Source organism: Schistocerca nitens, chromosome 12 (assembly GCF_023898315.1).
Source record: "Schistocerca nitens isolate TAMUIC-IGC-003100 chromosome 12, iqSchNite1.1, whole genome shotgun sequence".
NCBI classification, from domain to species: Eukaryota; Metazoa; Arthropoda; class Insecta; order Orthoptera; family Acrididae; genus Schistocerca; species Schistocerca nitens.
In genome coordinates this window covers 22,056,731-22,071,030 of record NC_064625.1, presented here as the reverse complement: position 1 = coordinate 22,071,030, position 14,300 = coordinate 22,056,731, and the positions used below count along the sequence as shown (strand labels likewise).

General features: G+C 45.0%; 1 protein-coding gene across 1 annotated transcript in view; it reads left to right on the top strand.

Annotated features, from left to right (window-relative positions):
- The window catches only part of LOC126215327 (circumsporozoite protein-like), a 97,647-nt gene that overhangs the window by 27,614 nt on the left and 55,733 nt on the right, over positions 1–14,300 (top strand). Inside the window, exon 3 of the mRNA XM_049942009.1 lies at positions 9,844–11,103. Coding sequence (XP_049797966.1) covers positions 9,844–11,103 — 1,260 coding nt within the window. The remainder of the gene's footprint in view (positions 1–9,843; positions 11,104–14,300) is intronic.

Genomic DNA, 14,300 nt, shown 5'->3' with positions numbered 1-14,300 from the left:
AGTAAGTTACGAGCAACCATTAAGAGTTTAGTTTCAGACAAGGCACAATTTAAAGATAATTTAAAAGAATTTTTGGCGGCCATCTCCGCCTACTCCATCCATGAGTTTCTCAACAAGTGCAGTAGACCATTTTAGTGAAAATTTATTATACTTTAATTTTTGACAATACTTGGCTGTAACAGCCAAGTAACTACCTAATATGTGAATGATGGATGTATGGAAAGCAGATGCAACTCTTCAGTCTGTAAATAGTGGAAGTTTAATTTTAAATATTGTACATAATCTGACTGTTCTTAACTGAGGGTCACTGAAATGAATAATTTACTTTAATTTTTGACAATACTTGGTTGTAATAGCCAAGAAACTAGCAAATGTCTGAATGATGGATTTAATGAAAGCAGATGTAACTATTAAACCTGTAAATATTAGAAGTTTAATTTTAATTCATGTACATAATTTTACTGTTTATTGACTGCGGACCATTAAAATTAATGAAACTCAAGTTTTTCTAATTACATTTTTGTAATGTGTTTATCTGACATGTTCCACATCCAGGAGGATGGGTCTATGGAATGAATAATTAATCTAATCTAATCTAATCTAATCTAATCTAATCAGGTGTCGCCCCAGTTGTGGCGCGGTCCTAATCAGCGCACCCTTAGCCGACGTCGTTCCACCGCCTTCTCTGTACTTCCGTTTTTCGTCTTCGTTCCGGCGCTTCTGGTTACGCAAGAATAAAGACCACACAAACTGGTTACATCTACATCTTTTACGATTGTGTTAGGACACCCCACAACATTCTTAAGACAAAGATGAGACACCTGGCTTATTCGCAGGTCAGGACAGGTAACTTAAATTGTGGAAAGGGGCCAAAATAAGGGGCTGTCAGTTACTCTCGACTATACAACTTTATTTATTGCTCAAGCACTACAAGAGCCCAACAGAATTTTTTTTAAACACACAGCTGTAATCTTTGGCACTTAATTACCGGCTGAAAACCACTTTAATTTAAAAACGGCTGCAAGCCAATAACTTAAAACGCAAGCATAATCAGAATTTAAAAGGGAAGCCTTATCGTAAAACAGTTTTTTAGTTAGGCTGAAAGAACTTGCCCCCCTTCTAACAGCCGTAGGTACACGGAACGTTCCAAATGATTGGAAAAGAGCACAGGATGTTTCAGTTTTCAAGAAGGGTCGTCGAGCAGATACGCAAAACTATAGGCCTGTATCTCTGACATCGATCTGTTGTAGAATTTTAGAACATGGTTTTTGCTCGCGTATCATGTCATTTCTGGAAACCCAGAATCTACTCTGTAGGAATCAACATGGATTCCGGAAACAACGATCGTGTGAGACCCAACTCGCTTTATTTGTTCATGAGACCCAGAAAATATTAGATGCAGGCTCCCAGCTAGATGCCATTTTCCTTGACTTCCGGAAGGCGTTCGCTACAGTTCCGCACTGTCGCCTGATAAACAAAGTAAGAGCCTACAGAATGTCAGACCAGCTGTGTGGCTGGATTGAAGAGTTTTTAGCAGACAGAACACAGCATGTTTTTCTCAATGGAGGGACCATTGCTTTTCAGAATATACATAAATGACCTAGTAGATAGTGTCGGAAGTTCCATACGGCTTTTCGCGGATGATGCTGTAGTATACAAAGAAGTTGCAGCATTAGAAAATTGCAGCGAAATGCAGGAAGATCTGCAGCGGATAGGCACTTGGTGCAGGGAGTGGCAACTGACCCTTAACATAGACAAATGTAATGTATTGTGAATACATATAAACAAGGATCCTTTATTGTATGATTATATAATAGCGGAACAAACGCTGGTAGCAGTTACTTCTGTAAAATATCTGGGAGTATGCGTACGGAACGATTTGAAGTGGAATGATCATATAAAATTAATTGTTGGTAAGGCGGGTACCAGGTTGTGATTCATTGTGAGAGTCCTTAGAAAATGTAGTCCATCAACAAAGGAGGCGGCTTACAAAACACTCCTTCGACCTATACTTGAGTATTGCTCGTCAGTGTGGGATCCGTACCAGGTCGGGTTGACGGAAGAGAGAGAGAGGATCCAAAGAAGAGCGGTGCGTTTAATCACAGGGTTATTTGGTAAGCGTGATAGCGTTACGGAGACGTTTAGCAAACTCAAGTGGCAGACTCTGCAAGAGAGGCGCTCTGCATCGCGGTGTAGGTTGCTGTCCAGGTTTCGAGAGGGTGAGTTTCTGGATGAGGTATCGAATATATTGCTTCCCCCTACTTATACCTCCCGAGGTGATGACTACTGTAAAATTAGAGAGATTCGAGCGCGCACGGAGGCTTTGCGGCAGTCGTTCTTCCCGCGAACCATACGCAACTGGAACCGGAAAGGGAGGTAATGACAGTGGCACGTAAAGTGCCCTCCGCCACACACCGTTTGGTAGCTTGCGGAGTATAAATGTAGATGTAGAAGTAAACAAGTTAAATTCAAATCGGCTGAAGGCCTAACACTTAAAACTCCATAAGATTATTTTTTTTTTTTTTAATACCAAATGGCTTACGTGAAACAGTTCTTTAATTTAGGCTGAAAGCCTTAAGAGCAAATAACTCAATCTCAAAATCGGCCAAAGGCCCAAAACTTAAAATTCAACAACATTAAAATTTTTCAAATGCCAAAGGCCTTACGTGACACAGTTCTTTGAATTATGCTGAAGGCCTTAAGAGTTAAACAACTCTAATTTAAAACAAAAATCAGCTAGAAGTCATACAAGTACAAACTACAAGAACAAATTTAAAAAATTGGGCGCTACACCCAAGGGTGCTCAGATGTTCGAGGGTCGGCCTGGAATTCAAACACTAACGCTCGCTTAGGTGAGACAGGCAGTCGGGCCAACCACTGTCGATCCAACAACCCAACCGACAGACAGTCAATAGACCAATGATCAAGATCAGTTCCACTCCACACTTGCACCAAAACTCAAACGATGCTAACAGCGGAGACTGGAACAACAACGAGAACGGATCACGGACAACCCGTAAGAGGTGGACGACCCAAATACACGTCGTCTAATCAGACGACCGGCCAAACGGCCAAGCAAGGTCGCTGCCACTGAAACGTGTGTGTCGGCATTCGTCGGGCGAGTGGTGGCTTTCCTATCCCTCCTCGCTACTCCATACCAACCGACCAATTCGGAGCCAGTACTCCAACAACTTTAAATAACTTTGTAAGTAGGCTGTTTAGGTTTTTATGTTGGTAACGCCACGTAGTGCTCTGTATGAATATCACTGACTGTGCTGTGTGCAATCTGTGGCTGGTTGGCATTGTTGGAATATTCGCTATTGTAGTGTTGGGCAGTTGGATGGGAACAGTGCGTAGCGTTGTGCCGTTGGAGGTGAGCCGCCAGCAGTGGTGGATGTGGGGAGAGAGACGGCGGAGTTTTGAGAGCGGACGACCTGGACGTGTGTCCATCAGAAAGAGTAAATTTGTAACACCGGATATCATATATATATATATATATATATATATATATATATATATATATATATATATATATATATATTTTGAGGACTATTAAGGTAAATACATTGTTTAAGAACCTTCAACATCGCAGCGCGTCAGCAATCGTTGGTTAATATATTAAAAAACTAGAAACCCGTCTCGACTGCGAAAAAAGCACCTAGTGTTGACCTAGGTTTCGGCGTAGATAACTACACCTTCTTCAGAACAATAAAACCCACAAATGCCTAAGAAGGCCTTTGTCAATGATTAAAAGAACACCATAGCTATACATTTATAAACGAAAAAATGGAAAACACAAACAGTACATATGTACAAAGTCTAAACCACTACTTAACTTAATCAACATAGACCGGTGTGAGGTGGAGGTTACACCACTAAGTTAAGTAGCGGTGTAGACTTTGTACATATGTACTGTTTGCGTTTTCCTTTTTTTCGTTTATAAATGTATAGCTATGGTGTTCTTTTAATCATTGACAAAGGTCTTCTTAGGCACTTGTGGATTTTATTGTTCTGAAGAAGGTGTGGTTATCTACGCCGAAACCTAGGTTAACACTAGGTGCTTTTTTCGCAATCGAGGCGGGTTTCTAGTTTTTTAATAAATATATTGTTTGTTGTCTATCAAAATCTTTCATTTGCTGACTATCCCTATCAGTAGTTAGTGCCTTCCGTACTTAGAATCTTTTATTCAGTTGCCAGTATTGGCGTTCGCTGTGTTGCAGTAGTTCGAGTAACAAAGATTTTTGTGAGGTAAGTGATTCATGAAAGGTATAGGTTATTGTTAGTCAGGGTCATTCTTTTGTAGGGATTATTGAAAGTCAGATTGCGTTGCGGTAAAAATATTGTGTGCTAGTTTAGTGGTGATCAGAATAACTAAATAGAGAAATGTCTGAGTACGTTCAGTTTTGTTCAGCTGTTGGAAAATCAAATAACGTAAGAGGTTTGGCTCAAATGGCTCTGAGCACTATGGGACTCAACTGCTGAGGTCATCAGTCCCCTAGAACTTAGAACTACTTAAACCTACCTAACCTAAGGACATCACACACATCCATGCCCGAGGCAGGATTCGAACCTGCGACCGTAGCAGTCGCATGGTTCCGGACTGCGCGCCTAGAACCGCGAGACCACCGCGGCCGGCCGTAAGAGGTTTACCAGCACAGTAATTTATAATTTTCCAAGGGGGACGTTTCAACTTGTCCGTCAAACCATAAACTACACACAGTTTCACAAACACTTGCACGAAGAACTAGACAATGCTAACGGTAGTGACTGTGCAAAACAGGGACGAATCACGAATTGGCGCACACACACACAGCCAACCCATAAGCGATCGCCGGCCAAATATACGTCGTACGACACGACGACCGACCGACGATCAACCAAAGTCGTCCCCAACTCAAATCACGTGTGTTGGCAGTCATCGGCGAGTGATGGCTGTCCGCGCCTCCCTGGTGCTGCATGCCCCACTGGTGCTACGACGCGACTGCGCCAACCGACCAACTGCTACACATCAGCACGGTGACAGCACTAAAATAACTGGGCAGTCGGCATCACAGGGTACACACAATTTCACAAACAGTTGTACGAAGAACGCGACCAATGCTAAAAGCAGTGACTGTGCAATCACGAGGACGAACCACGGGTTGAGACACACACCGCCGACCCATAAGCGATCGCCGAGCAAACACACGTCGTGCGGTAAGACGACCAACCGACGATCAACCGAGACCGTCCCCAGCCATGTGTGCCGGCAAAGGTCGGGAGAGTCAGGGCTATCCGAACCTCACTGCCGCTCCAACGCGACCAAACTTCTGCCGCGTCCCAACTGCACGACTGCCAGGTCCGAAGTCCACTGTTGACGCGTTACAACTCTGACGACACACGACGACCAGCAAGAAATGGCAGTCCAGCAGAGATAATACGGCAGGGCTTATATCGATAAGCGCTGCTGCTGCCGCCCACGGGCAGGCAAGGCCAGTAATTGAGAATTAACATAACGAGGTGGCAGTAGGGTAAAGACGGTGTTAAATAAGACATGGCACGAACACGAGCCACACACGGCTCAGAAGACACTTCCGAAAATCGTCAAGATTCACCGCCAGAAGCTGTACATAAAAAAAATAATCTTTGTTACACAACCAGTTCTGGTCCACAGCCTATCATCAGGTATCGTAATATTTACAACAGCTTACGAGCCGACATAAAAACTATGACGTAAAAAAAAAAAAAACCGGCAAGTGTGGCCGTGCAGTTCTGGGCGCTTCAGTCTGGAACCACGTGACCGCTACGATCGCAGGTTCGAATCCTGCCTCGGGCATGAATGTGTGTGCTGTCCTTAGGTTAGTTAGGTTCAAGTAGTTCTAAGTTCTACGTGACTGATGACCTCAGAAGTTAAGTCCCATAGTGCTCAGAGCCATTTGATTTATCTCGCCTTGTATTCTGTTGTAAATATTTTATGACACTTGGTGACGGTCTATGGACAAGAGCTGGGTGTTAGTTTCATGTTCCACAGATCATTTTTACGATTATGTGTAATAATATAGAATGAGTCATAGTAAAAAAAAAATGTGTCAGATCTTATGGGACTTAACTGCCGAGGTCATCAGTCCCTAAGCTTACACACTACTTAACCTAAATTATCCTAAGGACAAGCACACACACCCGTGCCCGAGGGAGGACTCTAATCTCCGCCGGGACGAGCCGCACAGTCCACGACTGCAGCGCCTCAGACCACTCGGCTAATCCCGCGCGGCTGAGTCATTCTACACTCACGTTGCAGTCATATGTGAGTATGGCCATATAACGTCTACAAAATAATCTATTTGAATAAATGTGAGTTATTAATTCCTACTAAGCACTTTTTACACATAGAGATTCTTCTACTGAATAGGAGGATTTGTCAAGGAGAAACTTTTTCAGGCCGCCCGGGGTGGCCGAGCGGTTCTAGTCGCTACAGTCTGGAACCGCGAGACCGCTACGGTCGCAGATTCGAATCCTGCCTCGGGCATGGATGTGTGTGATGTCCTTAGTTTTCTTAGGTTTAAGTAGTTCTAAGTTCTAGGGGACTGACCACCTCAGACGTTAAGTCCCATAGTGCTCAGAGCCATTTGAACCAAACTTTTTCAGTTGGTTTTCAGATTTAACTTCGCTCTCTGTCAGACATTTTACACCCTTAGGTAGGTCATAAATTCTGCTGGCAGCAGTGTGCGTCCGTTTAGAGTAATGAACGTAATTTTTTTCTTCTGGTGTTGTACTCTTAGTTGCGTGTATCATTGCTCCTTTTGAGCTGCAGCGGATCATTTACATCACAAACATCATGAGGGAAAAAAATTGTTAAACAGTGGTCGGAGTTCCTATCATGTGAAACAGCTGTCTACGAGTTGACTGCGGTTGAGCACTACATTTTATTGTTACAGCATGTTTTTAAGTAATGATGGCTTTCTTTCTCAAAGATGAGTTACCCACAACATTATTTCATACGACATTATTGAATGAAAATATGATTTGATTGTCCCCAAAATTTGCAGTGAGTCTAAGTGCAATGTGGCTGAACTAACTCGTTTTAGGAGTTCCTAAATGTTTCCTCATCAATACGAACAACTAAAAATTTTTAAGTTTCTAAGTGTGTGTTACCCTTACCATTGATGTAGCATCACTAAATATGTAGAACTGAATGCGTTGTAACTTCTTGAAACAGACGTGAGATCATTTGCAGGAAACCACTCAGTAACACTTTTAAGAAAATTATTTACCACTTATTCTGTTCTGCGTTTATGTTCGCATTCTAGATTGAATTTCTACTCGACACTGGTGTGTTTCGTGGAAGGTAGGGAATGAGGTACTGGCAGAACTGAAGTTGTGTTTGGATAGCTCAGCCAGCAGAGCACTTGCCTTTAACAGGCAAGGGTTCCAGGTTCGAATCCTGCTTCGCCATACAGTTTTTATCTGGCAGAAATAGTGTCTAGATTGGTTAACGATACTAGCGTCATCCACAAAACGAACTAATTCTGATTGTTGTATATTAGACGATACTACGTTAACATATATACTACTGGCCATTAAAATTGCGAAATTTAGCCGACAGGAAGAAGATGCTGTGATATGCAAATGATTAGCTTTTCAGAGCATTCACACAAGGTTGGCGCCGGTGGCGACACCTACAACGTGCTGACAAGAGAAAGTTTCCAACCGATTTCTCATACACAAACAGCAGTTGACCGGCGCTGCCTGGTGAAACGTTGTTGTGATGCCTCGTGTAAGGAGGAGAAATGCGTACCATGACGTCTCCGACTTTGATAAAGGTCAGATTGTAGCCTATCGCGATTGCGGTTTATCGTATCGAGACACTGCTGCTCGCGTTGGTCGAGATCCAATGACTGTTAGCAGAATACGGAATCGGTGGGTTCAGGAGGGTAATAAGGAACGCCGTGCTGGATCCCAATGGCCTCGTATCACTAGCAGCCGAGATGACAGCCATCTTATCCGCATCGCTGTAACGGATAGTGCAGCCATGTCTCTATCCCTGAGTCAACAGATGGGGACGTTTGCAAGACAACAAACATCTGCACGAACAGTTGAACGACGTTTGCAGCAGCATGGACTATCAGCTCGGAGGCCGTGGATGCGGTTACCCTTGACGTTGCATCACAAACAGGAGCGCCTGCGATGGTGTACTCAACGACGAACCTGGGTGCACGAATGGCAAAACGTCATTTATTCGGACGAATCCAGGTTCTGTTTACAGCATCATGATGGTCGCATCCGTGTTTGGCGACATTGCGGTGAACGCACATTGGAAGCGTGTATTCGTCATCGCCATTCTGGCGTATCACCCGGCGTGATCGTATGGGGTGCCATTGGTTACACCTCTCCGTCACCTCTTGTTCGCATTGACGGCACTTTGAACAGTGGACGTTCCATTTCAGATGTGTTACGACCCGTGGCTCTACCCTTCATTCCATCCGTGCGAAACCCTACATTTCAGTAGGATAATGCACGACCGCAAGTTGCAGGGCCTGTACGGGCGTTTCTGGGTACAGAAAATGTCCTACTGCTGCCCTGGCCAGCACATTCTCCATATCTCTCACCAATTGAAAACGTCTGGTCAATGGTGGCCGAGCAACTGGCTCGTCACAATACGCCAGTCACTACTGTTGATGAACTGTGGAAATGTGTTGAAGCTGCATGGTCAGCTGTACCTGTACACGCCATCCAAGCTCTGTTTGACTCAATGCCCAGGCGTATGAAGGAAGTTATTACGGCCAGAGGTGGTTGTTCTGGGTACTGATTCTCAGGATCTATGCACCCAAATTGCGTGAAAATGTAATCGCATGTCAGTTCTGGTATAATATATTTGTCCAATGAATACCCGTTTATCATCTGCATTTCTTCTTGGTGCAGCAACTTTAATGGCCAGTAGTGTATGAAAAAGAAAAATGACCCTAAGGCCTAATCGAAACCCACATTTACAAGAATCTCGCTTGCTTACATCGGCTTAATTATTAAGTACAACTTGCCTTATCTTTTTGTCAGATATGACGTTATCCATTGGTTGGCTGTACTGTCAATTCCATAGAACTTCTGTTTGTGTACAGGTTGATTTTTTCCACCTTGTACAAACTCTGGGAAGTGATCGATGAGAGGATACGGAACTAAAAAAAGCCTAATGAACTTATGTCCGGAAATGCATCGTTTCCATAGTAGAGACAATTTATTCCATCATATATTGTTACAGAGACTGCTGTCTAATACGCACTCTACCATGCAGCCACAGTTACAGGACCTGTTGAAAATGGTTTCCATGTTCCTCAACGCACACGTTCATGTTGGCCAGGGTGCATCCGAACAGTGTCAAAGGCAACACGAATACACCGCTCCAGCATTTCCACATCTCGAATAGGCTCTACATACACGATACCTTTTAGATGGTCCCACAACCAGAAATCGCACGGGTTGAGACCTGGTGAACGAGCAGGTCATGCAACTGGATCCCCTTGTCTGATCCATCGATCCAAAATTGAGACACTTCTGGATGTTATCGGTGAAGTAGACAGGAGCACCATCGTGTAGCAGCCACATAATCTTCGAATCATCAGTGGCACTTCTTCCTGCAGGAGAAGCAAAGTTACCTTCTCGAAACAAGATAGTTCTGGCCTGTTAGGCGATGTGGGAGAAAGACTGGTTCCAAAATACGGTCGCCAATTATCCCGGTCCACACATTCTGGATGCACTGATGCTGATGATTCACTGTCACCATAACATAGCAGTTCAGGATACTATACCACAGATTACTGTTATGGAAACTGAAAATACCACTCCATGTAAACGTGCCTCATCTGCAGTCAGGCAACCAGTCAGGCAACCAGTCAGGCAACCAGTCAGGCAACCAGTCAGGCAACCAGTCAGGCAACCAGTCAGGCAACCAGTCAGGCAACCAGTCAGGCAACCAGTCAGGCAACCAGTCAGGCAACCAGTCAGGCAACCAGTCAGGCAACCAGTCAGGCAACCAGTCAGGCAACCAGTCAGGCAACCAGTCAGGCAACCAGTCAGGCAACCAGTCAGGCAACCAGTCAGGCAACCAGTCAGGCAACCAGTCAGGCAACCAGTCAGGCAACCAGTCAGGCAACCAGTCAGGCAACCAGTCAGGCAACCAGTCAGGCAACCAGTCAGGCAACCAGTCAGGCAACCAGTCAGGCAACCAGTCAGGCAACCAGTCAGGCAACCAGTCAGGCAACCAGTCAGGCAACCAGTCAGGCAACGAGAGAGGCAACCAGTCAGGCAACCAGTCAGGCAACGAGAGAGGCAACGAGAGAGGCAACGAGAGAGGCAACGAGAGAGGCAACGAGAGAGGCAACGAGAGAGGCAACGAGAGAGGCAACGAGAGAGGCAACGAGAGAGGCAACGAGAGAGGCAACGAGAGAGGCAACGAGAGAGGCAACGAGAGAGGCAACGAGAGAGGCAACGAGAGAGGCAACGAGAGAGGCAACGAGAGAGGCAACGAGAGAGGCAACGAGAGAGGCAACGAGAGAGGCAACGAGAGAGGCAACGAGAGAGGCAACGAGAGAGGCAACGAGAGAGGCAACGAGAGAGGCAACGAGAGAGGCAACGAGAGAGGCAACGAGAGAGGCAACGAGAGAGGCAACGAGAGAGGCAACGAGAGAGGCAACGAGAGAGGCAACGAGAGAGGCAACGAGAGAGGCAACGAGAGAGGCAACGAGAGAGGCAACGAGAGAGGCAACGAGAGAGGCAACGAGAGAGGCAACGAGAGAGGCAACGAGAGAGGCAACGAGAGAGGCAACGAGAGAGGCAACGAGAGAGGCAACGAGAGAGGCAACGAGAGAGGCAACGAGAGAGGCAACGAGAGAGGCAACGAGAGAGGCAACGAGAGAGGCAACGAGAGAGGCAACGAGAGAGGCAACGAGAGAGGCAACGAGAGAGGCAACGAGAGAGGCAACGAGAGAGGCAACGAGAGAGGCAACGAGAGAGGCAACGAGAGAGGCAACGAGAGAGGCAACGAGAGAGGCAACGAGAGAGGCAACGAGAGAGGCAACGAGAGAGGCAACGAGAGAGGCAACGAGAGAGGCAACGAGAGAGGCAACGAGAGAGGCAACAAAAGAGGCAACAGGCGCCAATACTGGACTCGTGGTTGCCTGGTGAAGAAACCAGTGACAAAACTGCTCTCAACATGGAAAGTCTGTCGCTAGTAAGCCCTGCATACGCTGTAAGCGGTGAGGTTAGTGACAATTGTCATGGAAAATGTTCCACACGGTCGTCTGGCTTACCCTGTACTGGCGGGCCAACTGCCTGGTACTGACACGGCGGTCGCCTTCCACAGTGTTTATCACATTTTCCTCCAAGACTGGTGTCCGAACATTTCGGGTATGTCCTTTATTTCCTGCTTCCTGAAACGACCATGCCTCGGACAAACGGCGAAACACTATTACAAACATTGAATGCTGTGGTTGCTGTCGGTGGGTTTAGCTCTCCTGATACAACCTTGCAGCCTCCCTGCCGCCCGTTGCCGTTTGCCTTTACGTAAGCGAACACCATGTCGGCAAGCTCTCGATTCGGATACGGAACCAGTGTGCACAACGCTGTAACACATCCACTACAAGGTGAGTCAGCAAGAGAAGTGAATCGGACACAACAATACCAATGACAATGGCAGGAGAGGGCATGACGTATGAGGAACAGCGCCACCGTATAGGAGGAAACCATACATACTGTAACTGTGGCTACATGGTACATCGTGTATTAGACTGCAGTCTCAAACAAAGTATGATTCGATAAATGGTCTCTAGCACGAAAACTATGCATTTCCGGACATAAGTTTCTAAGATGCTACTCCAGACGGGTACAAAAATGAATCTTCGCACTGGAAAATACTGAACGCGAGAATGAAGATTTGGCCCTGTGTCTACCCCCTGAAGCACATCTCAGGATCTCTTGATGTTGATATTTCCTCCTCCATGCTTTTTAAGATAAATTATAACATAAACATATGAATGATTAAGAGAACCAGTAACTAAAAACTGATAAATGTTTCTGCTTATACAAGTGGTTCAAATGGCTCTGAGCACCATGGGACTTAACATCTTTGGTCATGAGTCCCCTAGAACTTAGAACTACTTAAACCTAACTAACCTAAGGACATCACACACATCCATGCCCGAAGCAGGATTCGAACCTGCGACCGTAGCGGTCACGCGGTTCCAGACTGAAACGCCTAGAACTGCACGGCCACACCTGCTGGCATATGCTTATACATTTATTGTAGATTAAAACGCCTTCATATATTACAAGTGTTTATATATCAATGTCCAATGGACATAAAGACATACAAATGAATTTCGTAACTAATATTACTGATCAATTGCCCAAATCTGCCCCTTTTTATGGCTACGTGATCTAATATAAATAACACGAGATGACTGACACAATCTACGTAGCAAACACTGATATACAGTGGTGTGCAACCTCAGTGGAAATAAAACTTACATGGTGCGCTCAAATAGCCCGGACTCTTACGGGAATCGGTAGATTGAATGCCGCAAGTAATATGGTGGGCAGGGGCACTACAAATGTAGCGTGCGGGCATAAAGTTGGAAAGAGTGTGTCTCACGGGGAGCGTGCTAGAGGTAAGTCCCTGCAGTCGCAATATCTTCTGCGTCCTCGGCGGCTCAGTCGGATAGAGCGTCTGCCATGTAAGCAGGAGGTCCTGGTTTCGAGTTACGGTTGAGGCACACATTTTTCAACTGTCCCCGTTGATATTTATGACTCCTGTAGGCAGCGAAACGTCTAGATGTAATTATAACCATATTTTAGTCTTTTGGTTGTCCAGCATGGAAACTTTGCGAGGAAATACCGAACGCCGTTAATCAGGAATTGATACAATGGTACGCTTCTCAGAGTAAATATCTAAAAACCCTCAGAAATAACCCAGACTGCGCGATTTCCAAGGTAACGCTTTCTCGTTCCTCTCTGTCGCGTCTAAGATTTTCAGCGTTGCCGAAGTATTATCCGGTTATCCTTCCGGCTTCGCTACAACCGACCGTACGTCTTGGGCTACTTCCTGTGTTAAGCTGGACCGACGCACTTTCGCGGGCTTTTCCACCCAGGGCCTGAGTTACGCCTGCCGTTTCATTTCCACTGGCGTTCCAACCTCTGCTAGTATAGGCAATCATTCATTACGCTGTTTTGATAATAAAGACAATCCATCACCTTTCATGCAATAGGCATTAACAACTATTTACAAGGTGTAGATGACAATGTCAGTCTTCTTTAAATATTCATATATACGATTGTACAACCTATCAAATGACACCTAATTCTGGATGTAAATCACAGCAAAGTATGTAGATGATTGCTTGGTGCGAAATTATATCCACCTTACAAGTGCAGTAGAACTTTTTTGTTCCATATCCTCTCATCGATCAGTTCCTAGGGTTTATACACAGGAAAAAAAAATCACCCTGTATATGCACACTGAAGGAAGAATGAAAATTTGTACCGAGGACAGGATTCTAACCCGGCTCTCCGGCTCACTTGGTAGATGTACTAACCACTACGCTCTCCTGGCGCAGTAGTTTTCCACAACTGCACAGGCTATCCTAGCATGTCTCCTTCCTCAGTCCAAATTCCTACTCACACCTCATTCCACTTCGTAATCCCCCTCAATTGGAACAGCAACTGTACAGGAACAGCACCACAGCAATGAGCAGAATGGAGAATCCTGACTAAACGCAGGCATAGGTGCTATAATCAAACGGAACCTCAGGCTATCTAGAGAATTATTGTGATAAGCCACAGAAAACACCAATTGGTGCTATTTTTTTTGTATGATATATTTTTACCAGCAGCTCGTGTCGGCGGATGATGTCATTTTTCAAATATTTACGAGCTTTGGTGCACTACCGTCATAAGATACGTGAAGACATTTTTCTTCTAATTTAATTTTTTCCCAAGAGCTTTTAACATTTTAATGTTCGGATAATAAGTTGCCGTCTCTTTATCTAAGAATAGATGATGAATGCACCTAGCCGCTATCTCTGTGTAATGTCTTGTCTGTATAGACGTGTATCTGTTGCCTTTAAGATCCCTTCACCTTCACACATAAATCTATACAGTAAAGTAAGGCCCTCCCAGTTCTTGGCTGATCCGTGATAAGACCGGCGAAAAATTAGACTAATGGAGGATTGTTAGTATTATCTCTATTTTCATTCGCTCTCTCTCTTTCTCTCCTTTATCTATGTACAGTTTTTAATATAATATTTCATTACGTGAAATCAGCCAAATAGGATCTT